Below are 27,843 nucleotides of genomic sequence, written 5' to 3'. Positions count from 1 at the left end.
AAATTTCATAAATTTAGTTTTCCTTCCTAGGATCCGAACTAAAGCATTGCTCCATGATTTGCGCACAGTGGATGTTTGCAGCACGTTTTAGCTCCTCCATTGTGTTAGGTTGGGCACTCGTAAGCAATTGTCAAAATGTAGAACCCACTGGGATTGCTTCTTGTCCCTCCGGTGCGATTCGTTCTTTGCATCGTTAGCGTTAAAAATTTCTCAGCACCTTGACACCTTCGAAGCGCAGGACTCCCAAGGGTACCAGGAGAGTCCCAGAACGCAGATTAGACGCAAGCCTCTTGGCTGGACATTTTTGTCCAAGGGAGAGCTTGTCGGCAAAAACGCATGCGCTTTTTCCACGATTCCTAAAATTTACGCATGGAAGATGGTTGCGATGACATTCGTTAAATGCGCACTTTGATAGCCTATCTGCAGTCCTAATGAGTAGGCGGAGCTCTGTTAATGCTGCTGTCAATTTAAATTTTTCAGTACGCGACAAAACCCGAGAGGAGCCTTCCCCTGGGCATCGAAGATGCGAAATTTCTTTAGGTCGCGCCCTCCTACACCTTTCCTTCGCGGATGGGGCCCGTATTCAAACATTCAGGGCCAAGCATGCTATGAAGTTAACAGAGTAGCTTGCGATGCTGCCACAAATTGGCATCCAAGGGTTTGGTTTCTGCTTCGATGGTGGTCCTTAGACATTAAACTTGCAGAAAAAGTGAACCATTGAGACATTAGTACGGTGAAAAGGCGCGGCTCAAAAGCCACTTCAACAGTCCTAATGCATTTAGCCCGTTATACCTCTTGGCACTGGCGGGGGTATTTTTTGTGCGAAATTACTTCTAGCCGCGCTCCCCGCGTTTCAGCGGTACACCCCGTTATTTTTACTATTTTTTGGCCGTGCGCCTTTGCGCTTGAAAACTATGACCTGAAGTCTACAATACCAACTAGCCCAACTACTAACCCTACTCAAGTGTCTGTGTATGTGTGTGAAGCCTCTGAGTAGCAAGTGTAACTGGCTCACTAGATTGGTGGACACCTCAGTCTCGCTCTGTGTAGGCGGTGGCGTCCACCTAAGAATTGAGGTTTTTATCCGCCTTCTTTATTTCTAGTTCTTTTTCTGAGCCCTAACACACACACACACACACACACACACACACACACACACACACACACACACACACACACACACACACACACACACACACACACACACACACACACACAACACACACACACACACACACACACACACACACACACACACACACACACACACACACACACACACACACACACACACACACACACACACACACACACACACACACACACACACGCACGCACGCACGCACGCACGCACGCACGCACGCACGCACGCACGCACGCACACACACACACACACACACACACACACACACACACACACACACACACACACACACACACACACACACACACACACACACACACACACACACACACACACACACACACACACACACACACACACACACACACACACACACACACACACACACACACACACACACACACACACACACACACACACACACACACACACACACACACACACACACACACACCACACCACACACACACACACACACACAGTGTTTGTCCCAATGCAATGACCTTCTGTGCCTAGGCTTTGAGAGGATAACAAGATGTTCTGTGATTTAGTACAAGGGTAATACTACGCAAACGGCATTTAGTCCTCAAGGGCAGCTAAAACGCCTCACCCGGCAACGAGGACGTTGAACGCATTCTGCGTGATGTCGTCGTCATCCAGGACACCCTTGCTGAAGGCCGACTGGTTCCCGCCGCTGGAGGTTTCTGTGGAAGCGAAAAGGGGCGTAACACAGGAATTAGGCGAAATCGTAATGAAGCAAATGAACGAGAAACCGACTTCGCGCACATCGTGCATACTCAACAATTCTGGACAGAACGATTTTTGAACGGAAAAGAGTTTATGAACGCAATTTTTTTCGTATATTGTAAGATTTCACTATAACAATCAATATATTCACATATCTCTCGTCACAGGCTTGCATTTTTTTGATGCTAACGTTTATGCTATCGTCAAAAGCGTGGCCCATCGTTTTTCTATGGGGGTCTTAACTGCCTGATGCAAGCGATAGAAACACTACGAAAGAAAGATTGTGCTACATATAAGAGAAATGGGCCATTATCTTCAATAGTTCTCTATAGCGCCTTACAGTTTTTCAATATTCAAAGTTTTTGTCCAAGAATTCTGGAAAAGTGGGAAACGGAAGCCGAAAGTGGAAGAACCTCTCGAAGGAAAGGGTGCAACCGTAGCAGCCAGCGTTCTTCGGGTGCATTTTCAATTTTTTCGGAGGTAAAGTAGTTTTATAGTGTATGGGCAAAGTTCTTATGGTAGTTAGCCCAGATTAATTTCCTTTGAAAATGAGAAGCGGTGTTTATTTTCCGCAAGAGGGCGAAATAGATTTCGCGCTAAAAACCGGTTTAGGCTGCTATTCGCTGCAGGAAGAAAGGATATATTTCTCTAATTTGAGTTTTTACTGCAACTTAACATGTAGCACCGAGTGGCATTCGTTATAGTATAAAACGCGGATACGAAAGTCCAGCTTTCTCAGACAAAATTTTTGAAAACTGGAAAATTGTAAGACACTGTTACGGAAATATTGAAGGTAATGATCCATTATTCTGACACATACCAAAATCTTTCTTTTAAAGTGTTTCCAGAGATCGTACCGAACGGTTAATTCTGCCATAGAAAACCAATGGAGAAGGCATTTGAGGATAGCAAAAACGTGAATTGAAAAAAAAAAAAACAAGACTGCCGTAGGGTGCCCTGCGGATATATTGATTGTTATAGTGAAATCTTACATTATACGAAAACATTGCGTTCATAAACGGTCTAACGCTGAAAAACGGTTTTGTCCCGAATTGCTGGGTATGTTACAGCACGTATTACACTTTATTTTGTGCTCTGAAGCGGAATACCTCGGTTTATGGACAACTCGAATTCTTTGGTGCTTAACTCCAAGCTCATCTGGTGTCACTCATGAGATGGTACTGCGCAGACACAGACCTTTACCTGATCAGTTAGCATGAAAGGAAAATACGTTTAGGGTACTTGGCGACTTGACTGCATGTTTTGATTATGAGCCTCACTAAAATTACGCAACACTATGTCACGCAACATTCTACCGTCTTCGCGTGGGAGCACCCGCGGCAACAGGTCTCTCTGCACGGGGATTTACGCGACATAGCCCAAACATTAGCAAACCTGCGAGGAAACAGGTGATGTAGGCGTCATGCGCCACTACTTATGTAACTTGGACCCTCTGCCTTTTGACACTTGCGCTCACGGGATCAGCGGGACCGGATGCACACGTCACCGTCGGGGCAAATCGTAGTTAAGGTCCTAGCTGTAGAAATCTTGACTTCCGAGACTTGCATTCCATCTTTTAAGGTAAAACAGTCGCGTAACCTTGCACTATTGTAGAGAATGGCTTGAACATTACGTGTTTCTTTTTTTTTTTGAAGCGGCATTGTTCTTCATTCTTTTGGTTTCGTTGTTGAAATGCGAATTTTCTGGCGTGATGTAGAACCAAGCCATGACCAAACTTGCCTCTTATACAGCGTTGTAGAATCGAACTGGTGAATTTAAACCCGCGATATTACTTTACACGGATCAGGAAAATGACTCAGTACCGAGAAAGCAGCAGTGGTTCCCTTTTATGGTTTACTGCAATTACTGCGCAGAAGTTCTTTTAAGTGAAACTATCGTAAACGTTGTAAAGTGTTTGTAAGATGCACTTGTGTTTCTCCAAAAGTTAGCTGTCATCAATCATTAAAGAGGCACAGAGGGTTAAGGAAAAAAACATGGCCAATGAAAAATGCACATTTCATGCATTTTCTGTCTTCTGAAGGAGACCATTGATGAAAACTAGTGTTGAATAAGTACGTAACCGAGTGCAGGAAATCCAAAGAAACCACACGTGATTCCTGCGTCACTGTATGGCACGTGTATAACTATTTTACAGCCCCAGTTGCCTGAAATACTCAATACGAATTCGAATTTACCACTGGGCAACAATATTTCATCGAATCTACAAAACAACTTAATCGCGGTTCACCACAGTGAGGACATGTGGACACGTTTGGCGAAGAACTCAGGTGCTGCACAAAGTAAGCTCGGAGTCAAAAGATGTGGAAGAAATTAGTAAACTCCCATAAACACACTGTAATATATAAATAATTTTATAGAAATCACAGAGATCACCAATGAGAGCAGTCAAGTTGCCACGCACGGCAGACTATCCAAAACTGCACTGAATGTGAATGCACTCTTTCAGATTTATTGTTAGCATTTTTGCAAACTTACCGGTTTTCATTGTGTCAGGCAGCTCATGGTCATTGTCTTCGGCAGCCATGAGTTGACTTGTCTGCACCGATCCCATGTCAACGCGGGTGTGCTTCGCATCGATCATCAGCTGCAGCAGGTCCTTTCGGCGGAGCTTTTTGGTTCGGAAGAAGTAGAAAGACGTCTATGCATCAAAAGTCTGGACGAGCTTATTGACCGTACGGGTAAAACTAACCGCAATGCTGCATAGCGCTTCTACCTACCCTTTAAGTATAAGTTATTTGCAAGCTAACAGAGGTTCAAACATTGATATCGCTTGCCAGCCACCTCACAGACCCTGAAGGAAATGATTGGCAGTCTTTTATGTGTGTGCAATTGCAGGAAAACTTGTTTGTTAAACGACAACGTTTGCACCTTTATTCTCTACAGCTGTCATCAGTTTTTCTCTGCAGCAAGTCAAGCCAGGAGACGATGCTTTGTTTGCAGGGAAATGGCAATCCATGTCTTGGGTCAACTACTGGGCTTAGTCCGATAGAAGTTGCTTTGCTTCCATCCCTGAGCGAATTGCTGTCTCACGGTAACTTATACATAAGCGGATCGAGGAGATGCCAATATGGACGCTTCATTCCGGTGTAAGCAACTGCCCTTGTTGGCATGTTGGTGCCAGTGTGCCCTGACCTCCCTCCCCGTTTACTTTGATCCAATTATCCCAGTGTTTTCGTAAGGAGGCGCTGTTTCCTACTCTTGACAAATTCCGTTTGGGTGATGATTTACTGGGGCTGAAACGTAGGTACAGGTAAGTGAGCTGGTATCTAGCAGGTCTGTCAGGCATAATATGATTAGTCTAATGTCTGCAAGAAATGCGGGCCCTCCCCAAAAAAACACCTTCATGCGCGTCTCAAGAAGGCCGAAATCGAACGCGTGGCACTCTCACTCGGAGCCACTTTACACCGCAGAGTATTTCTGCCGAGCAGGAAAGATAATCATGTTATACAGGCTATTGAAGCGTTATACAAATCAAGCGGTCACACTCGCAAAGCTGCTCGCATGTTTGCTTACTTAAGTTGGGTTCGGGATTGGTGGATGCCTTAGATGCTGTATTCATGCAGTAGAGTATGTGTTAGCACTAATGTTCCCCGCGGACGGAACAGCCGCTGCTGCTCACAGACTCAGACAATCCGATCGGGAGGTGTGATCCCGTCCGTCAATCACCATGTGACATGCAGTACTTCCACTCCTCTCTCTCTCCATTCACTCCAGCAATCACGGTGTGACATGCAGCACCATGTGTCCCCTCTTCTTAGCCCTTGACTCTCATTGGCGACCTCGGTGTCCTGTTCATCACTGGTCGCCCCTCTCCCTCCAATTTTCCCTTTCCCACTTTTCTTCTCCCTCTCTTCTCCGCTTAACGTGGAGAGGGTGACTTCTCTCCCGTTTGCAGCCTGCCAACCAAGGCTTCACACGCCAAAGCCGGACTCTTTTGGCGATAGTGGGCGTTCTAATGCTAACGCATTAAATCAGAAAACTCAGGGTGCTTGGTGGGCGGAAAATATGCAGTGAACGCAAAGCGGAACGTTAACTGATCTGACTCGCAGGCATTACACGGCAGAGGATCAACACACATAAAGAAACCAGTTCCCCTCATAGGCGGCACAATTTATAAGATATGAAGTATTCTTCGCTTGCTAAAAATAACCGCTGTAGACTGCTTAGCACTGTACGACCAAAAATATGCATGAATTTTTTTATCGGGAGAGTTGATGCAAAGTTACAAAGTTGCAGTTTATCGGGACGAGTCAGCTACTTACCGAGGAGTCGACCTGTCTCTGCTCTACAATGCGCTTGCACTTTTCTTGCACCTCAACGAAGGGGTGCACGCCGTTGTTCTGCCAACGTAGCAGGCGAAAGTTGATGAACTGCAGCAAGCCTGCCGACCCTGGGAACGCGGCTGCGGGTGAAAATGTTATGAATCTGGAGAGCGAGTAAACTTTTTGGCGTTGGCGCAAATTGTAGTTAGCCTGTGAGGAAAAACTGACGCTAGGGAAAAAAGTGAAAAGAGCGCTATCGATCTGCACATGGCCGCAATCAGCAGCAAAATTTTTACAAGGCTTGATATAAGTTTCCATGCATGTCCTGTTTGAAATGCAATGTTGTTTTATTCTAGCATTTGTTTTACGACGTGTACTTCGATGACCCGCTTGGCCTGTAGGTATATCGGCGAAGCAAGTGATTTGGTTTGGAAGAGGGACTGTTTAGATGCCAAAGCACTTAATTAACGAACATTGTTAAACACGTCCCTCGAAGGCACTGGTTTGTGGATGTTTGCCACAGCTCAAAGTTTTCCTGAACGCGAAATTTTCCGAGCGCAAAGTTTTACTTTCCGTAAAAAGCGTGCTGTAAGGAACGGAAGCAGATTATTGACCAGACAGACACGACCCAGGGCCAACTATCCAGTCATTAACAGCAAGTCATTCAGTGCGCGTGTGAACAGCATCGTGTCACGGTTGCATGACAGCATGAGTTTGTTCATGCAGGTTAGTAATGACGCTCCTGTGTTTGCTAAGAAGTCTAGCGATGTTTGTCTTGTGATGTTCTCACGCCCACAAGTGCTATTAGGTTTGGTTGCGCAGTCATTTGATATGTGTGCTCAGCTGATTCTGCAGTCAGGTGACGTCGAGCTTAACCCTGACCCTGGTACGCGCTCTAAGGACAGTGAAACAGATGCCTCTGTTCAGAAAAAGCTTAATGACATGTTAACTTTATTACAGAGCGTTAACTCGCGCACCGCTAGAATGGAAACCGAGCAGTCACATTTATTTGCTTCCATATCTGAAATAAAAGAAAATAAAGAATCTATGAAGAAGAATGTCTCCGATATCAATGCGAGGCTGACGGCAGTTGAAGCTGAAACTTTTGCTTTTGACGATGCTCAACAAGAGCTGCTGACCCTGCGTGAACTCGTTGATAATCTGATGGAAGACAGGCAGCGGAGAGACAATCCATTGTTTTTCGGCTTACGTGATAGTCTAATGAAAACGTGGAAAGGAACGGAAAACAAGCTTTTGGACGTGATCTCAAACTGCTTTAGTCCGGTGCTTACGAAGGATGCGTTTGAACGTGCTCATATGATTGGTACATTTTCGGATGATAAATGCCGCCCGGTTATCGTGAAGCTCTGCTCCTTCAAAACAAAGCAACTAATTCTATCTCAGTCAGCCAAACATAAAAATGAGGGTATCAGCGTAAGTGAAGATTACCCGCTAGAAACACGCCAGGCCAGGAAAAAGCTTAGGTAGTGCAACAAACTGTACATTAACAACAAATGCTACACTTATAACCCTGCTGGCGACTGCGCTTTCATGGAGTATAATCTTCGGGCATCAGCAACTTTTATTGATAGTAACTCAAGCCACGTTGTCGCTGCTTCGTCACATACTGAGCAGACTGATCGTTTGTTTCCTTCGCCAGTCCATAATCAGCAGTCACCAATCACCGTATCTCTGGCTTGACATACGCGTCGTAGGGCTGCGCGAGGAGCAGTGTGCCGGTGTGTGATACTGGTAACTTGCTTTCTTTTCTATTTTCCAACATACTAAGCTTACAACGCAAGCGCGACGGACTTAATCCCATCATTGATTCATGTGGTGCTGATGTCATCTCACTGATCGAAACGTGGCTTTCTTCCAAGACAGCGAACATTGAACTATTTGACTGTAAAAAATGCTATAACGTGTTTAGATGCGACAGCAGTGAGAGAAGAGGAGGAGGTGTTTGAATAGCTTTCGCGGAAAACTTTGTAGCATCGCCTATTAATATTCCATCCAGCCTGGAACTGGTTTGGGTGGAACTTTTTGTACGTTTTAAGAGAATGATTTTGGGGTATATGTTACCGTTCCCCGTCCTCGAGCCCAACATTCTTTGATGAATTGCATGATGCCCTTAACATGATCACTGTACGATTTCCGAGTATACTTATTGTCTTAGCTGGCGACTTTAACTACCCTAGTATCGTGCGGACTAATACATCACCTTATCTCAGCTCTTTCTCTACAGTGTAAAACGCCTTTGTCGACTTGTATCAGTTAGTCTCTTAACCAACTCGAACTACATTATCTGCATGTAATGCTTTAGATATTGTTTAAACTAACGTGTCTGATCTCATCTCCTCGATTTCTTACCTACTTGGTCTCAGTGATCATTCTTTGTTGCATTTTGATGTCAAAATTCCTGTGTGTAACCGCGTCAGTCAGACAAAACACATTAGAGATTATAAACGGGCTGACTTTAACGCCATAAACTGCGAGCTAGCTCGTTTTTTTTTTGGAAGATTACTTACCAGGCTTTTCAGAGCGTTCTCTTTACACTAACTTGGAGTTGTTTGAGTATATCGTCGAACATCTCATGACCGTTTTTGTGCCATTAAGATCTTTGAAGTGCGAGAGGGAATCACCTTGGTTTAATAAACATTTAAAAAGACTCGCCAATAAAAAGAAGCGCTTTTTCCGCTCTGCAAAGTTGTTGAATTCTAAACAACGATGGGAGGCCTACTTTTTCGTGTCTGCAGAGTACAAAGCTGCGCTAAAGAACGCAAAGGAGACATTCTTTAACCACACTCTGCCTGCGATGCTGGTCAATAATCCGAAACAATTTTGGATTGTAGTCAACAAGAAAGACCCTTCCACAGTACTACTTACTTCTGACGGTGTTGCTTTTCCTCCAAACGAATATGCTTCTGCTCTAAACAATATATTTGCTGCGGCGTTTTCTAGTAATGTTTCTCTTGTTCATCGCGTGTGCCATGTTTTTGATACTGTGCCTATGGATCCCGTTGTATTACACGCGTCAGGCATCCAGTGCATCATAGAAAATCTTAAGGTTTCCTCTTCCCTGGTGTTGACACCATTAACCCGAAGTTTTTAATTAATACACAGTATTGTTGTTCCATAATTCTTACTAAATTGTTTGAACAGTCTGTTGAAACACGCTGTATTCCCAATGATTGGAAAATTGGAAAGGTGATTCCACAACATATGTCCGGAAGTGAGCATTCTCCTGATAACTTTCGACCTATTACGCTCACTAGTATGCCGTGCAAGATCATGGAACACATCATATACTCTCATCTTATCTGATTTTTAGAATCTAACTTATTTTATAGCATTGCCCAGCATGGTTTCAGTAAGTCTTTTTCAAATGACACTCAGCTAATATGGTTCACACATGACCTTCATTGCACCATTGCACTCGGGTCTCAGGCAGACTGCATATCTTTGGACTTTTCGGAAGCGTTTGACACGGTTCCTCATGAGCTTCTCGTTCTCAAATTAAGCAAACTTAATGTAGACCCTTATGTCCTCGCATGGCTGCAATGCTTTCTTTCTAAACGTTCACAATTCGTAACAGCGAACAATATAAACTCACGTTCTTTGCCTATTTTTTCCGGCGTGCCTCAGGGGTCTGTTCATGGACCCCTCCTCGTTTTCATCTATATAAATTACTTACCAGCCTTCATTTCTTGTTCAATTAATATTTTTGCCGTTGACTGCGTCATTTATCGCGAAACTAAAGATGATAATGATGTCTCTTGTCTTCAATCCGACATTAACGAAGTTCTTGACTGGTGTTATATTTGGAACTTGCAACTAAACATTAATAAGTGTAAGCATGTACGCATTTATCGTCAATCTAATGTTTCTTCTACTTATAATATTAACAACGTGTCTCTCGAGACCGTGTCGTCTTATAAATATCTGGGTGTCTAAGTTTCTTGTAACCTGTCTTGGGAAACTCACGTTAAATACATAATAAATAACGCTGATTGCATGCTTGGTTATCACAGAAATTTCTCACGTTCATCAAGTTGAATAAAATTATTACTTTACAAAACATTGGTACGGTCCAAGTTAGAATATGCTGCATCTGTCTTGAGCCCGGGCTTAGATTCACTTGTTTCAGATTTGGAAGCTGTGCAGAACCGCGCCTGCCGTGTTATTTTTTCTAGTTATCACCGAACAAGCAGTGTAACAGCCATGAAATCAAGCTTGCCCCTACCACATCTTCCCGCCCAGATCAATAACTTCATTGTGTCTTTTTAATAAAATTTACCACAAGAGCTTTCTCAAAGAAAAGTTACTGTCGAGACCATGTTACATATCAGCACGCATTGATCACCGTCATAAAGTTGAAATCCCATCTTGTCACAAAAAATGTTTTCATGACTCATCCGTACCCCGAACTTGTATCAGCTGGAATCACCTTCCCCACGACATCGCAGGTATATCTGACAATTTTACATTTTCAAATGTCATTAATGGTTCTCTCTGAGTATGTATTTGCTTATTACTGTATAATGTTTGCCTTTCACTGTTTACACACTGTCTTAATATATTCCCACTGCATTTCTATGTAATTACCTTCCTGTGTTTGTACTTATTATGTATTCCTGGTTTATTTTTGTTTTCTCTCCTCCTTGTTTTTGCTGTTTATGCTGAATTTGCGTCTCCCCACTCCCCCCTGTAATGCCTTCGGGCCCTGAGGGTAAAATAAATAAATAAATAAATGTTTAAAGCTCAAGTGGAGGCATTAAGAACACTGAAAAAATGATGGATGTTATTGATGCGGCGGAGTATGCGTTAGCATTAGTGTTACCCTCGGAAGGAGCGGTCACTAGAGACATTTAGTATAGCGTATTAGCGCTTACGTACGTTATACGCAAGCATTTAGCGGGAGGTTACAGTGGAATTCGCATGAGCACTTTTATTTTATCGTATGCCCAACCGAGCGCAACGATAGCACTGGCCGCAGTGGCGCCATCTGGTGTTAAAATGTGAAAATATTTTGCGACACATTTTTCGCACTTAGCCAAGGTTATCCAAATTGTAGCGCGCAGATAGCCAGTCCACCATCAGTTCAGTCGAGTCAGGGCCTAATTTCTATTAGCTAATTGAACCCAGCAAGGTTTTAAAAACGTCATGCCAAACGATTGCGTTTGGCAAGACTATGACTACCTTGTAGTAAAAATCCAAGCCAAGCCAATCCACAGTCGGCGGTGTCTTGTTAGGGTTAAGAACAGCGAAATCGTTACACTGAATCTAAAATTGGGCAAGTTTATCCCTCATTCGTTATGCTGTTGGTGAGGGGAGGTAAAGCGAATATCACGTGTGCCATTTAAAGGCAATGAATAATCCTAAAAAACCCAATAACTATGACGAACTTTCTCCGAAGCGGATGACGTGGGCGCCGCCATCTGGACAACGCTATTTTTCGTAGCGTACGCAAGAGGACGCACGCTAAATTCGAGAAACAGCGTACGTAACGCGCACGTACGCTAAACCTCGGTTTGGAATAGCGTTTGGCGCATGCGCAGTACGAAGCACGCTGTTTTATAGCGTACGCTATGCCTTTGCGTATGTCTGAGTACGCTATACTAAACCTCTCTACTGCCACTGAGGTCTTTAGACTGTGCGAGCGAGTCCCGCGATCTCTTCCGTGAATCACCAGTGACATGCCGGGTCCCGTCTCCTCTCTCCCTCACCCGCCAACCGCCGCCTCCTACCCTCTTCGTCTTTCGTCTCTCCACTTGGCCCCCTGCCAACAGAGGCTTCAGACGGACGGTCGCACAGGTTTTTTCAACATTGGGGTTCTAATGCTAACGCACTGAAACTGAAAATTTTCGTCGTATACATGGAGGTGAAGAAGCGAAGGTGGCGGTGTTGTTTTCCTACTTACTGAGCAACACGGCGATGAAGGAGAAAGCGCATCCGAACAGGAGTCTGCAGCAGACCAAGAAGCGGTGCCGCGGCTGTTCCTGTAAGTTGTAGTCGATGCCCATGGCGCTCTTGCAGACCACGTCCAGGGCTAGTGCAGCGTACATCTCTCCGGCTTCGAACTCCTCGCCCGTCTGCGCCTTCCGGTCGATCTTGGAGACCAACATCTCCACGGCTGAGATGATGCCCGGAGACATCTTGGGAACGGAGAGCAACAGTAGGACGTGTGATAAGTGGAACGAGGAAAATATGATTTTATCAGAACGTTGAAAAAGAACTGGTTAAGGCGGAAGAAACTCACAGGGACTCCTGACTACATTGTGTTGCCAGTGCAATAGCATTAGACACTGGTAATGCCTTTATCAGAAGCCACGTCACTTCTGGTTTGGTGGCACCATTTTCTGTCAGTTACGCCATTTTCCCCCAAGCCAATAGACACTATGTGGTTTCGTGACGTCACTTCCCTAGAGCCAATGGCTGAATTTTATGACTGAAGACGCATTTTGGCTTTATGGGGCTTCTAATGCGAGCGAATTAAATCATAACTAGTATTGAGGAATGCTCTTCCGAATGAAAAGGCCGCTGTGGAAACTACCCGAATGCTGCCGTCACTTCAAACATATGCATATGAACGGAAAGCGCACGTGCAGGATTTGCTCATGCTGAGTGTGCGAGTTTTGAAGAGCCGCTAATGCCTGTTGAGATAGCCTGACCGGTTGGTAATCAACGGTGAGGCGTATTTCAAGTGTGGTGCATTAGCAGGAGGTCAAATGTAACATTCCTCCACTGCTGCCGCTCAGCCATCTTACTGAATGTTCATTTCAGTCACGCACTTATTCCAATGGCGTTTATTTGAACAAGAGTTAACTTCCTTATCATTAACTGGTCGACCTAAAAAGTACGGTTTGACTTAAAAGTTACGTTTGCGTCAGGTATTCTGAAGCACGCCTGCAAAAGTTGGTTATTTGCTTTTATTCTGACTGAGGCTTCGGGTAAATATTCAGAATGCGTAAACAGGCTCAACATTTACGAAAAACTGGAGTCCGGAAAGGGACGTGCTCGGAGGAGTCCCAAAGTGCCTTTTGCATATTTGTGCCCGAATTAGAGAGTGATTACTAAGACACGGCAATCATATCACGAAATATTTAGCGATGAGTTTTTTAATCCTCAAATATTCGTGTTTGCAAACGACCACAGTAATTACACTTGAAAACGGGCGCATAATATGTATTGCAGCATGGCCGAGTTAATTTATGACTGAAAACCGTTCTAGGGAAGGATGTGTTATAGGGTAACGTGTGCTTGTGCACTGATCAAATTGGAAAGTTTGTCGAAATGTTGTTGCTCAAAATAAGGCGAAATGTAGATAAGGTGAACACTAACCAAAGAATTGTTTTTAACACCTCAGACTTATTGCAGAGAACTCCAGCGAAACTGATGGCAATGTGATGAGTACTTACAAGTCTAAGTTTGTTGGTGGTAAAAGAAGGCGTCAGGACGCTGCGCACTTCCCTCCAGCGCGTAGAGGTCAACTGAAGGAGGCTTTTGTTGTGGGGACTTGGAGGGCGTTTGGCTTGGAACAGCAACTGCAGAGTGGAAAGGGACGTTAGCTGCACAGAAAAAAAGGCTAAATATTACAGAAAGCGCCCAACCCACCATGAGAACAGTGGCCGCGAAAAAGTAGGCTTCACTGCACATACTTTGTCACTGCATTCCTTTCTTTCTTTCTTTCTTTCTTTCTTTCTTTCTTTCTTTCTTTCTTTCTTTCTTTCTTTCTTTCTTTCTTTCTTTCTTTCTTTCTTTCTTTCTTTCTTTCTTTCTTTCTCTCTTACTTATCTCTCTCTCTCTCTCTCTTTCCTTGTTGTTTCTTTTATTTGTTTCTTTTTATTTCCTTCTCCTTTTTTCCTTTCTTTCTTTCTTTCTTTCCTTCTTTCTTTCTTTCTTTCTATGCCGGTAATCAATAGTTCCAATATTCATGTAACATGGCCGAACTCTCCTCCTTTCCTCTCATTAAAATTCCCTTCTCTCTTTCTCTCTCATGTAACATAGTCTCCGAAAATATTGCGGTCAGCGCTAAATGTAGGTATAAGGATGAATGAATTTAAGTCTTGAAAGATGAGGTCACGGTGCCTGTGCGAAGGCACAATTCATCCATTAATGCATATACGATCACTGTCGTCCATAAAGTTAAGGCTTTGCGGCGTGAAAGAAAACATAACTTCCGTTTCCGGTGACGTGCAGGAGGTGGTCAGGAATGGGTTACTTATGGTATGAGCCCATAACGTAAGTCAGGGAGCAGAAGTAGCCTACCGTTAGTGAAAGCCGCCTGAACGCAGATCGGCTCCTTTCTGGTCACGTGGTTTATGTTTACAGACATATTTGAAAATTATCTGTGATCAGCTTACTGCACAGTTAAATGCATCGGACGACTATGCAAGCGGTTGTGTGATCTGTAGCGTGGAATTGTCGACATTCACTATTAGATTTTCATGAGGATTCATTAGGGAGCCGACCTATGACAAGCCAACATATCTCATGGCCACGGGTCGTATGTGCGCGTAGTGGTGGCCTATGGACAGCATGCATCACGGACGCATTGAAAACGCTACGTCCCTGATGACATGAATGGAATCCTCTGAAATTCAAGATCCTCGTCTTGTCAGCGCCCAGTCGGTTAATAGCCCAAAGAAACACTTCTCAGAGTGCTTTCAACTTTAGCCCGCGGCCTGTGGGCGGACGCGGCCCGTAGGGAAGCGAAAAGACAAGACTATATGATGATACTTTCAGCGATGCTTCTTAACTTTTTGCGAGAACTGCTACGTTTAACTCACATGTTCGGTATCCACGTCTTAAATGCGCTTTCTCACATTCTTCTCCTTCATCTAGTTGCTGTGCCATCTCTTTCCGCTGTTTGCGTCACGCCCGCGATCAGAAATGGCGCTAGGCGCCCAACGACCATGCCGAAGACTGTAGTCTGCTTCACTCCTCTTCGGCTGTTACGCGCTGCGATCGCTCAGAGGCGCTTCGGTTTTGCATCCAGACGGCCGCCGCTCGGGCTCTGGAATGTAGGTCACGCAGCTATTGGTGCAAAATCTGGAGAAGTTATTTCAGTTTTTGGAAATCCTTGGGAATCTTATCGCGGTGATCACTGCTCGATCTGTGCAATGCGCTGTAGGTATTCCTCGGTTAGTATTGGCTTGCGAGTCATTTTCATGCAGCTACACTGCGAATAAAGACAGAAAATTTTAAATAGACCTCGAAAGTACTCAATTACTGTGCACTGGTGTGAGGAAACACTAATTCACAAAACTCAAACAAACTAATCTTGCTACAAAATAAGACAGTACCGGCAATAGAAAATGTCCCATTCAAGGAGCACGCTAAAATGCTCTTCCATAAATGCAAAATAATGAAAGCCGCTAATATATATACAAGTACAAACTAATAAACAGTAATACTAGAACGATACAGGGGTAGCTCTTTCTTTATTGTCCTTTGTAACACATCCCAAAAATAAACCCCTTCCCAGCAATGCAAAAAAACGTGGTCTATTGTTTCGGGCTGTTTACAAATTAAGCAGTTCGATCCCCACGGTAAAAAGAAATCCTTTCCTTCCAAAAACTTTTTAACTGGGAGTGTCCCGGTGTGTAATTTAAAAAAGAAGGTCTTTACTCCTGGTGGCACCTGCATTTTCTTTACCCTTTTTAAAACATCAGCTCCAGGACCTCCACTGTACAAGGCCCTGTACATAAGGAATTCGTTATTTAAGCACAGACAATGAGGATGGGGTACCATTTGATCTCATAATGCTCTTGGGCCTCCACAGTATATGGCGCTCCAGAATGGCAGGCTATTATTGTGACAAACACGCACGACCTGCCCGAATTTATTTTCGGGAAAGAATGGACTGCTTTCTGGCCATCCAGAAAGCAGCTAAGGAGCCTCCCGAGTGGCTCTCGAGGCTAGAGCCGCTTTGTATGCTTCGTGAATTTTAGTATGACGAAGCCAGACTCATGATGGCTGACCACGACAGTGTCGTATGTACATAGCGTTTTGTGTGTTTTTTGTTGAGTGTTTTTTGTGTAAATGTTGTGGGTCAGGGCCGGGCAATAAAGAAAAAAAGAACGATACAGGGGAAGTTAGATTCATTCCTCTTACTCGCTAATCTCCGAAAATAAGAGTACATCTACACTCATCGCCAGCAGCTACCACGGAAAATCCCTTTTACACGCACGGGCTGGGACAGCCATTGCGTTGATTACACTCCACCCCGCACGCTTACACTTTTCGCGGAGCAGCACACAGACGTAACGGCACTGAACAAAAGTGACATAAAGGAGTTATTTCTACAATCGACCTTTTAGCTGTAAATAGAGACTGCTTTTGCTTTGATTGTTCTTTTACATGCTGATTTCCGCGGATGTTTTGTGTACTGTGGCCAGTTTTAGAGTACAACTTTAAACCATTGCAATCCTGTCATTGTTCCCAGAATGTAAACCGCCTGCCAAGCTGCTACGGTACAGCTTTTTTTTCCTGGTCCCCTCTTTCATCAGGTATCTTTTCTTCCGTGGTGAAAATAAAATCGATTGGTTGATTGATTGATTCTAAGGCGTTCGTTAATGCAGAAACATTATATGTCCCATTAGCACAAAAGCCGGCATCCGTTGCCGTCGATGGAACGAAATTTATCAGTGACGTCACCATGTTTCCGCATGACGTCAGCTGTACCCTATAAAGTAGTGACGCTGACGCCGAAAGCAAAAAAAAAATTTTCTTCCGAAGTTGCGGATAATGGAACCAAGGACATTCAGACTGCGAGGTGGGCACAAAAACATGCTACTTCTTGTCGAATAAGGTTGAGCCTAGTGTATGCGTTTCCTTACTACTGTATGCAAATGAGTAGGTGTGCCATTACAACCGAAAGAATTTTAATGAACCTGACAACAGAGGTCATGATGAGACAATGCTTTCGCATTCAAAGCACATAAGCAGTCTTAATTTCCCTGAATAATTTTTACGACCTCCTCTGGCGGGGACGCAAAGCTGAGCTCGCTTTGGCTGACTAGCTTCTTGCTCCTCTACATTCTTCTTCTGCGCTCGTTGTCGACCCAAAGCGCGTGACAGTATTTTCTGGGAGAGAACGATGCATGCATTTTTGCAAAGCAAGGGAAACATGTCCGGCACGCAAATTGCTATAAAAGCTAGAGCATACGCTATCTTCACATCTTTAAATCCAATTTTCTCAGCAATAAATGGGTCTTATGATGCCAGATAAACGTCGATATAGCCACAAACAGTTGCAGAATCGATTTTCACTTACGACAAAAATTGGTTGGAACTGTCTTTAGTGTCCCGTTAAGCATCCTCAGTAATGCCGCACGTAAGTCATGTTTGTCTTTTAGTCGGGTATTTGTCGGTAATAGTTCATTTCATGCTCGACTCACGCCTCTGTCCGAGAAATCATTGAAGTCTTTAATCTGGATCTGGCGCAGCAGGTCCACATCCGCAACCAGGATCACTGGCCGATAGCCGTTGAAGTACCTGCGGGAACATGCAGATAAGAGGCACCCGATCATAACTCACTTTTATGGCAGTTGGTGCTTGCTTTTGGAAACTTTTCACACATCGGTCTTGATATAATGAAGCGGCGAAGTGAAAAGGAAGAGCAAAAAAAAATACGAGATTTTTATCTAGAAAAGGGTGAACAGCTTGGTAGCAAAAAGCACGGGTGTGGTCTACTAAATCGGCGACAGCGTTACACACAAGCGGAAGGCCGGGTAAGGGGTGGGGCAGGGCCTACATTATAAAACTAGAAACGCCTCTCAAATGGTGCCATCTCTATGGAACGCGAAACTTTAGCGCTTGCCAAAAAATGTTCGCAACCAGCTTTGTCGTAATCGGGTGGGATGCGCAGTTGTAAGACGCCGCCAAACGTTTCTACACTCCACGCCGGCGCTGGGCGTTACAGGGAGGTTGTGAGACCGCGAACAAACAGCGGGTCGAACTCACGGAGCACGCGCTAGGAGCTCTGCCCGAAAGCGCGTTGCCCGACATCTTCAAGTGACTGCTCCAAAGATGAGCAAAAATTAACAACGTTTATGCCTTGCTGTGTGCTGCGGGCATGTCCGGCAGTCTCGAACAAAAATTTCGAAAATTGCAAAATTGTAAGACACCGTTAAGGAAATATTGAAGGTAATAATTCATTCGTCTGATACGTAGCAAAATATTTCGTTTAAAGTGTTGCCTTACATCGACTGCATCGAACAGTTAAGACTGCCATAGAAAACCAACCGAGAACGCTTTTGAGAACAGCAAAAGCGTAAATAAAAAAGTAACAAGACTACCGTCGGATGATGTGCGGATATATTGATAATTATTCTGAAATTTTACATTATATGAAAAAAATTGCGATCATAAACGCTTTCCCGCTCAAAAATGCTTTTGTCCGGAATTGATGGGTGTATGACGCCGAGAGAGCTGAATCACCGATCCTCCCTGGGACCGCTTCCCACTTTATCTCTCGCTGAATTTCACAATTGACGAAAGAAGCGGAAACATTGTAAACCGTTACTTACGAACTGACCTGCAGTAAAATGCTAAAAATTAACTGCAATAGGAAATTCTTATTTAGGGTTCGTTCTTCGGGTTCCACCAATAAGGTGCCCCACCGTCTGAGACGGTATAACAGACGAAATCAGGCAACAGTTGACTTGAGGGAAGGTAAACTGAAGCTTTATACAGGAATTTACATATTTACAAAAGAATAAACAGCGATCATGATTACATGGAACTGGCTAAGGGAAAATCTTCCCTCCTTGGCATCGCCGAAGACGCAAGGGATCTAAATCTAGCTCAGAACAATTTTCCAGGCTCCGGAGCCCAGTTTCAAAAGACCTAGGAGCGTGGCCCAAATTTTGCATCTCCCAATTACAACAAACCAACACATGGTTGGTTCACAAAGTGCATGGCACGTCTTCCAGTTTCGGCAAGGTTCAAAACGCTCCCCCTAAAATACCCAGTACGAAAAGAACATCAAAATTGCTTTAAAAAAAAACGGCATTCAGGGAACAGGCCCTCACAATCATTGCCCCACTATATTTACGTGCCACACCCTATATTTGCATCGTATTACTCATTCCCTTCCAAACTAATAAGAGAAACACACGAAAATGCATCAAAGCACTCTCACGTGTCGTCGGCTTCCTGAAAACTTGTGACCCTGGCGCCTCCCAGCATTCGGGCAACTATCGATCTCCACCGAGACCTTACTGCCGCGAGCTACAAAAGGGAGCGTTGAACCATGTTCTTAACTACTCGTCTTCGTTACGACTGCTGACAGGCGTCCTCCGAAATCCGTAAGTGACAAACCCTGCCGTTGCTGCCCTTGAACGTGAAACGCCGTCATTTTGTCCAGCTGCCTTTTGTTATGCCAGCCAGTTTCCCGAGAGCTGTTGGCATACAACGTCCTTGGGCGTTGGAGCCGATGCGTCATCTAGACGCGTCCCGAGCGATACGCTTAATTGCTTCCAGTAAAGAGTGAGCGTCCGGACCCGTCTCGTCCGGCGATGTTGACCCGCCAAAGACTCTGCCGACCTTCCCACATAGAAGGTATTTGTTAGACGCGAAGCAACTCCGTGGAGGGCAAATAGCGAGCCTCGCGACCCATACCGCATCTTCGCGCGCAGCCGCATCGTTCTCTCCAACGGGGACTTGGGGAAGTTCCGGAAAAACGTTCTCCGTTTTTCAACTCTGTCGCGGCCTTCGCTGGTCAACGTCCGCCTGCCTCGCCCTGCACACTTCTTGCCGACACATCGACGGCAATTAACAAGGAAATCGCCGCTTCAAGGCGTCAGGACAGCAAGAAAAGGACGGATGGTCCTAACAAAGAAGCGGGCATCCACCGATTCTTTACATTCTTGATTTCAAAATATTTCGTCGGGCCTCTGTCAACAGGCGTTCTTTGCTGAAATGTTCAGGTTCGTCGATTCCTCCTAGAAACAATCATAAAACCTTAAACCTAGAATTATCAGAGACCAGCAGCGGACCGCCGACAGACGCTACAACCTACGAAGACGCGACGCGAAATATAAGCCAGGAGACAGAGTGTGGGTTTGGACGCACATTCGCCGCCGCAGATTGAGTGAAAAGCTTTTGCGCCGCTATTTCGGCCTGTGCACAGTTCATCGTCGGCTACGTGAACTGGACTGTGAAGTCGTCCCTGCCCAAATGACTGCATCCCAGCGAAGCCGTGTACGACCAGAAATTGTCCCATGTCGACTGTCTAAAGCCCTATTAAGCGCGCCAGAAATTAAGGACGCTGTGTATCAACATTCGATATTTATTTTGTACAATCCGTTTTGTTTCTATTCGCGTTATGTTTTAAAGCATCAGGTCGATACTTCTTTGAGAGGGGAGAAATGCCGCCAACCTTTGCGGTGTTTGTTTGCGATGCAAGACGCGACCAGATTTATCTCGATTGATAGCATCCAGGCGGAGCCGATTCTGCCTCGTTCCAGAATGTTCTAGTAACTTTGCACGGTTTATCTCGAATGTTCGCTATCAGCTTTAAATTGAGCACGGCCGACAGCGGCGGGCTTTCTGTTCGACGATCGTCGCGCACTCTTCTTGCTACGCCGCCACCGAGTGATTCAGTCCATTGTTGGTGCAAGTCTGCCCAAATAAAGAGTTTTGTTTAGACATCATTTTCGCTGTCTTCTGCTCTCCGGACTGCAGTCGCCGCTTCGTGACAAAATACTCTAAAACGAACCTTGTCGTAAGAAATTTCGTCTTTCGCACTCAATGCACAATTGTGATGAACGGAGCCGCCATACGGAAGAATTCATACCCAACAACGTCGCCGTACTTGTCAATCCATTCCCGATAAGCCTTGGCAGGAGACTGGAAGAGGAAAAGTGGAGAGAGAAGTTACTTGCGTATTACTACGTATTAGTAATACGCATTACTACGCATCAGTACGAACCCGAAGACAGAAGATTATGGGATCTGCCAGTACATACTGGTCATATTGTTATCGGAATGAGTGCCGAGTACCTGAAGTGCGCCCGTTGAGGGGATGTATGTTTTCAAGGAATTTATATGTTTTGTTTCAAATTGCCCTGGCGCAGATATTTCAGTGCAATTTGCACGACAGATCAAATTTTGGTGATAAGTCGACAAAGTGAATAGGATCATTTGCCGATGTTTTACAAGAATTAAGATGCTAGAATGCTTTCATTTTTCTATACTTGCCAGGGGTCAGCAAACGGAACAAAATGTTGTTTTCTGACAAAATATATAGAGTTTATGTTCGTTAATATATATATATATATATATATATATATATATATATATATATATATATATATATATATATATATATATATATATATATATATGTCATAAACAAGCCCGTATTTTAAACGCATCTAGACCGGAGATGCGTTTTCCAGTAAATAACGATCACTTTGACAAAAAAAAAGGAACGAACAACAAAACAACGAACGAAAAACAGGATGTCCGTTTTTTTTGTCCCTCGTTATCGCCAAAGTTGACATTATGAATTGCAGAAGGAAGTACTAACCATATAGTCCGAATATTCTCTCTTTTTGACGGACACAGGTGGTTGACCTTGTTTAGAACTGGCCAAAAGCACACAAAAGAGCGAAGAAAAAGCTCCGAATTACGTCATCTGATACGAAACCTCCGTGCGACTACAGTGTCAGGCTTTAGAAAAATCCTACAAGGGTCGAGTTTCGGTCGAGTTGATTGTTCTTGTTAAGGCTTGTGACAGCGCTGAAAGGATAGCGCGACTACCATAACCGGACACAAACTGCGCTGTGTGTCTGTCTGCACGCTGTGCCCGGTTCTCGTGTTCGTGACCAACCGTAAAGAAAACCTTAGCTTGTGCCAAACTCTACTGCAACCACTGGATTACTCAGGAATAGCACGAATAACCGCATTCAACATCGGGTGCAAAAATTTACATCAAGTTGCCGCACTTAGTAGAGTAGACTGCGGGAGGCGCCATCGCGGAGTCGCAGAAATGTGTTACGTGGGGATCGCGCGCATCACGTGCAGCTGCGCCAGGAGGCCCGCGGAAGAGACGGCCTGCGCTCGGATCTTCTCCACTCGACGATACCATGGCGACCATCTCACAGTATAGTGACCCAGGCATCTGGGAGAGGAAGAGACGGCCGGCGCTCGGATCTTCGCCACTCGACGTTACTATGGCGACCATCTCACAGTATAGTGACCCAGGCATCTGGGAGAGGAAGAGACGGCCTGCGCTCGGATCTTCGCCACTCGACGTTACCATGGCGACATTCTCACAGTATAGTGACCCAGGCATCTGGGAGAGGAAGAGACGGCCTGCGCTCGGATCTTCGCCACTCGACGTTACCATGGCGACCACCTCACAGTATAGTGACCCAGGCATCTGGGAGAGGAAGAGACGGCCTGCGCTCGGATCGTCTCCACTCGACGTTACCATGGCGACCATCTCACAGTATAGTGACCCAGGCATCTGGGAGAGGAAGAGACGGCCTGCGCTCGGATCTTCTCCACTCGACGATACCATGGCGACCATCTCACAGTATAGTGACCCAGGCATCTGGGAGAGGAAGAGACGGCCTGCGCTCGGATCTTCTCCACTCGACGTTACCATGGCGACCATCTCACAGTATAGTGACCCAGGCATCTGGGAGAGGAAGAGACGGCCTGCGCTTGGATCTTCGCCACTCGACGTTACCATGGCGACCATCTCACAGTATAGTGACCCAGGCATCTGGGAGAGGAAGAGACGGCCTGCGCTGGGATCTTCTCCACTCGACGTTACCATGGCGACCATCTCACAGTATAGTGACCCAGGCATCTGGGAGAGGAAGAGACGGCCTGCGCTCGGATCTTCGCCACTCGACGTTACCATGGCGACCATCTCACAGTATGGTGACCCAGGCATCTGGGAGAGGAAGAGACGGCCTGCGCTCGGATCTTCGCCACTCGACGATACCATAGCGACCATCTCACAGTATAGTGACCCAGGCATCTGGGAGAGGAAGAGACGGCATGCGCTCGGATCTTCGCCACTCGACGTTACCATGGCGACCATCTCACAGTATAGTGACCCAGGCATCTGGGAGAGGAAGAGACGGCCGGCGCTCGGATCTTCGCCACTCGACGTTACCATGGCGACCATCTCATAGTATAGTGACCCAGGCATCTGGGAGAGGAAGAGATGGCCTGCGCTCGGATCTTCGCCACTCGACGTTACCATGGCGATCATCTCACAGTATAGTGACCCAGGCATCTGGGAGAGGAAGAGACGGCCTGCGCTCGGATCTTCGCCACTCGACGTTACCATGGCAACCATCTCACAGTATAGTGACCCAGGCATCTGGGCGAGGAGGTCGTGCCCGGGCCTCCTTCGTGTTCGCGGCGGTGTTGAACACGTGCAGTATGCGGTTAGATGGCGGCCGCATACAGGAAGTCGGGAGCCCCCGGAGAGTGTGTCGCGATAGGCGGGGTACGTTGAGACAGGGTTGACAAACGCGGAAGCCAGCTACGGTTGATGCTCGAGAGTAGGAACGGCACTAATTACATCATATAGGCAACTCGGATATGCACGGGAGCATTCACTTTCGACAAGATGAAGAATTGTGTTGTTACTTCAACGCTGATTTAGAAAATCGCCCTTGTGCATTATCTGTCTAGAGGAAAAAATATTGTGATAAAAGGGAAAAGCGTGCATTTCTCTTATATCTTTGAAGCAATAAATCGTTGAATGCGGAGGATGTGTTCCCTTCCATACTGGAGGTACCTGTGTTCGTCGGGAAGGAGGTGACGTAAATACTGAATGTAGAAAAAAAAGCAGCGTTAACACACGGTACCACAGAAAGAGAGACGGAACTATAGACACAAGCACTGTTACGCTGTGTTTACTCTCTCGTTCTGTGGTTGCATGTGTTAACGCTGTCATATATTTTAAAGAATAATCATGTGTCAAGTCGTCTAGAAAGAAGTTTTCATGACGTAAAAACACCGGAGAGAATCGCGTAGCGTTCCCTCTCTCAGATGCGGTAGGGAAGCCGGCAAAGACATCCTGCTGCTGCACGAGCGTGACGCGTCCGACGATTTTAGTTGTCGCTAAATGTCGCGTTTCATTGCAGAAATAGCGGTGCCAATTTTCGCATGAGCAGTATCGTAATTTTTTGTCTTCTACCCGCATGACCTAGTGAGTTTTAGAGCGAGGCCGTTTACATGATTCCTTAGAAAAAAAAAACGCTTAAAAAGAACAGAAATGGGATTCTTCAGAGAAAACAAAGCATTGTAATTCCTGTCTCCAGATAATTTTTATCAGAGATTTCGTATCTGCAGTGTGGTTAGTAATCGGGTAAAAATTATACCTTGAAAGAAGAAGCTTACCTTCCTGTACATCTCCAGTATGTTTCCGAAAATGATATTCGGTGTTGGCCCGGGTATGCCTAATTTTCGGAAGAAATTAAAATGTTCTCTTCTTTTCCTGCAAAATAAATGTGCAATTTTTCACTTTCTGAATAAAATTTCGTGTGATTTTTCAGAATGAGAGGGATAAGGCAAAAGATTCAGAACAAATTGTTCGGAAATAATCTCTTTAATGTTTGCAAGATAAAAATGAGCGTAAAAAAGCGGCGGCCTTTGTGGCGGTAATGGAGATATCAGTTTTCTCGAACGCGTGCTTTCTCAAACAGATGGCGTGGCGGTAACTTGAGAGCAGTCGTTTAGAGACGCAAAAATGGCTTTTTTCCTCTAATGGATTCTAACCTAGATTGCAAGAGGGGAAACCAATATATTTCTGACATAAAAGAAACTGCAGTAGCGCGTTCTTCGCTATTTTCTTCACCGGTTAAACAATAACAGTTTCTTTTTGTGCCTGTGAGTTTGTCGGAGTTGCATAGAGGGACACAGGGTGCCGAGATTATTTAACCAAAACGACAAGCTTCTTTCATGCGTATGTTTGCGATATTAAAGGGGGTAACCTTATTAACTGTCTTGTGCTTCCGCAGTATCGACCCACCGGAAGCGCAGAGCGTGCAGTTGAAAAGAACTTCTGTGCGAGGCTATCGAAAAAAGCTGTTTACAACTTGCTGCTTAGAGGACGAAACACTTTAGGTCGAAACTGCTTCAAGACTTTCTCTTTTTAGATAAGTGGTTGTACTTACAATAAAGCCTCGCCATCGCTGCTAGTTATATCTGGGCTAAGAGTCTGTTCATTCATAATATTTCGAATAACAGTATTTGAAACACTTTTGTAGGACAGCAGTACTCGGTCGGTTTTCGTGTAAGAAACTAACTTCATCGTATAAATTCATTACCCGTGTAACTCTTGGCTTTCGAGCAGTAAAAAATTGCGAATTGCGGGTTTAACGTCTAGAAGTGACTTAGGAGCCATGACGAACACCGTAGTGGTTCTCCGTATTCCTGGCATTCTTTAGCGCGCACTGACGACGCCTAGGACCAGGGCGTTTTTGTCCTTCGCCTTCACCAAAATACGGCCACCGCGGCCGGGATCTAACCCGCAATTTTTGAATTAGCAGCCGAAAACCAAAGCCACTGTGTCACCACAACAGGCAAAGTAGCGAAGACCATGTAAACAAATATCATACCGTCTTAACAATTGGTATAAAGGTCAGAGACATGTTCGAATTCATAGGTGATTTTGGAAAACAACAAACTATTTCTTCCTTCTCCAGTTCCTTTCGAGCAAGCAGAAATTTAGGAAAATTAAGCAAGTCTCCTACTCTTTTATTCTTTTAGAAATGAGGAAAATGGAAGGATGGATAGAAGGTAGGAGCGTCCTCTTTGAAACGTGGGGATGGCAGTTGCCACCATACCCAGCTTTTTCCCCTTTATTTTTGTTTAACTGTGTAGTAAGTTGTTATTAAAATTCACCAATTTCTTTAAATACGACTTTTTACACATCTAATCTTATGTCCCCTCTCTGCTTTTGAGCCAGCAATCTTCCAATCGCTTCTTGCTAATTTCCGCCGCAGATTTATTTACATGACCATTGTTATCTCTAAACCCTAGGGCCACAGGAAAAGTGACTGTGCCTGCATGGACATCGGGATGGATACGATCACATTTAAGCATGAGCTGTTCTGTTGTTTCTACCGATTTACCACACACAGAACATCTGTCATCTTCTTCGTTAAATTTCTTTTTTTTTAGCTGCGCGTTCTAAGACATCCTGGCCTAGCTTCAAAGAGTTGGGCACTTCCTCCTGGGTTATCATAAAACGCTTCCTTCCTGATCTGCATTTTCCAGTATCGATATAATTCTAGAGTATCCTTTTTTTTATTGAATTCATCCAATTTTTCACCTTCCGCGTTTTTAACCTGTCGTTTAATGCTCTTTCTCCGTCCTCGTGTCCGACCTACTAACTAATTAGTTTCCTATTTTTTATCCGCCACTGTGAGTCTACGCTCATTCTGTAGAGGTATTTAAATACCTTAGCTGCCCGCCTGTTATCATCCAATTTCCTCAGGCGTTCTTCGTATAGTATTTTACTTTGAGCTTCACATGCTTCGAACGGTGCCCAGCCCGTATCCCCCTGTACTGCCTCGTTTGTGGTTTTGCCGTGGGCACCTAGTGCCAATCTTCCAACAACTCTCTGATTTACTTCTAATCCAGACGGAACTTCCCCTCTGCGCAGTGCCCTCTATAGCTCCGCTTGCAGTTCGAGCTGCCTGTAGTTGTGCTTCTTTGCTGTATAAACTAAAATTTTACAATTTGTACCTGAGCTGTAAGCTAGGTCATTGCTTGTGTGCACGGACATTGTTTTGTGTAAACGGCTGAGCTGAAGCTGCGCAAAGAAAGCCAGCATCAGCAAACATCTAAGCAGCAGACCCATGGTCTTGCTTCAGCCGCGCACTATGCCATCAGAAAACCAAGACTAGGATATGCAAGAAGGAGTTCTGGTATGTGAGGGAGTGTTTCTTTGTTGCGACAGCTCATCAGAATTCACCCGATGAATTTACGGTTTGCCAGGGAACACTCGCGAAATTTGTATCTCTGCTTAAGCTGTAAGAATACGCAAGGGGAGGGACTCACACGAGCCAGCGCCCAATGAGGAGGACCACGGTGGCGATGACCAGCTCCCACATGGTGAGAAAAATTGCTTTTATCCTGCAAAAAATAAGAATAAGCGGCATGACTAGAACAATTAGAACTGCGCCCAAAACAACAAGAGGTGAGAATGTGGGGGACTTCGCTCTTGTATAACCGCGGTCTGCATTGCTGTGAAGGCCGTTTTAAACTTATATTTTCCACACTCACAGTGACCAGGCCGTGTGGGAAGTTACACAGCCTTTTCACGTGTAAAAAGAACGTTGCAGTCTTTTGGATGAGTCATCACCAGTTATGTTTCGGAATTGTTCAATGCCACACTTGGGGGCGATATTTCGTGATGTTTCAGCGCAATCAGCTTGCTGTGAGGTCAGCTATGCACACCGGTATCCGCGAAACCTCTTTGTGTTTGAAACTGCTAACTGGCTGTCAGCGCCCTTTTGTGCCCTCTTTGCGCTGTCTCTTCATTTTATTTTTTTATGCCATGTGTGTCGACTATACTAGGCAACTCGGCCAGCCTTGTGCTCACTGCACTGTAGCTACGAGATTCACATGTTAAAATAGAAGGTCCCCTCTGCATCAATATATTCCACTACACGCACAACCTAT

The 27,843-nt window shown here is 45.0% G+C and overlaps 1 protein-coding gene across 1 annotated transcript in view; it reads right to left on the bottom strand.

Annotated features, from left to right (window-relative positions):
- Positions 1–27,843, bottom strand: part of LOC144097333 (thromboxane-A synthase-like) — an 83,821-nt gene that overhangs the window by 15,583 nt on the left and 40,395 nt on the right. Inside the window, exons 2-10 of the mRNA XM_077630075.1 lie at positions 27,220–27,294; positions 24,553–24,649; positions 20,978–21,030; positions 17,577–17,673; positions 13,593–13,718; positions 12,095–12,329; positions 6,175–6,314; positions 4,388–4,520; positions 1,755–1,848 (exon numbers count right to left, since the gene is read on the bottom strand). Of these exons, the coding sequence (XP_077486201.1) occupies positions 1,755–1,848; positions 4,388–4,520; positions 6,175–6,314; positions 12,095–12,329; positions 13,593–13,718; positions 17,577–17,673; positions 20,978–21,030; positions 24,553–24,649; positions 27,220–27,294 (1,050 nt within the window). The remainder of the gene's footprint in view (positions 1–1,754; positions 1,849–4,387; positions 4,521–6,174; positions 6,315–12,094; positions 12,330–13,592; positions 13,719–17,576; positions 17,674–20,977; positions 21,031–24,552; positions 24,650–27,219; positions 27,295–27,843) is intronic.

Source organism: Amblyomma americanum, chromosome 7, assembly GCF_052857255.1.
Source record: "Amblyomma americanum isolate KBUSLIRL-KWMA chromosome 7, ASM5285725v1, whole genome shotgun sequence".
In the NCBI taxonomy this organism is placed as follows: Eukaryota; Metazoa; Arthropoda; class Arachnida; order Ixodida; family Ixodidae; genus Amblyomma; species Amblyomma americanum.
This window is presented reverse-complemented; position numbering and strand designations above follow the sequence as displayed.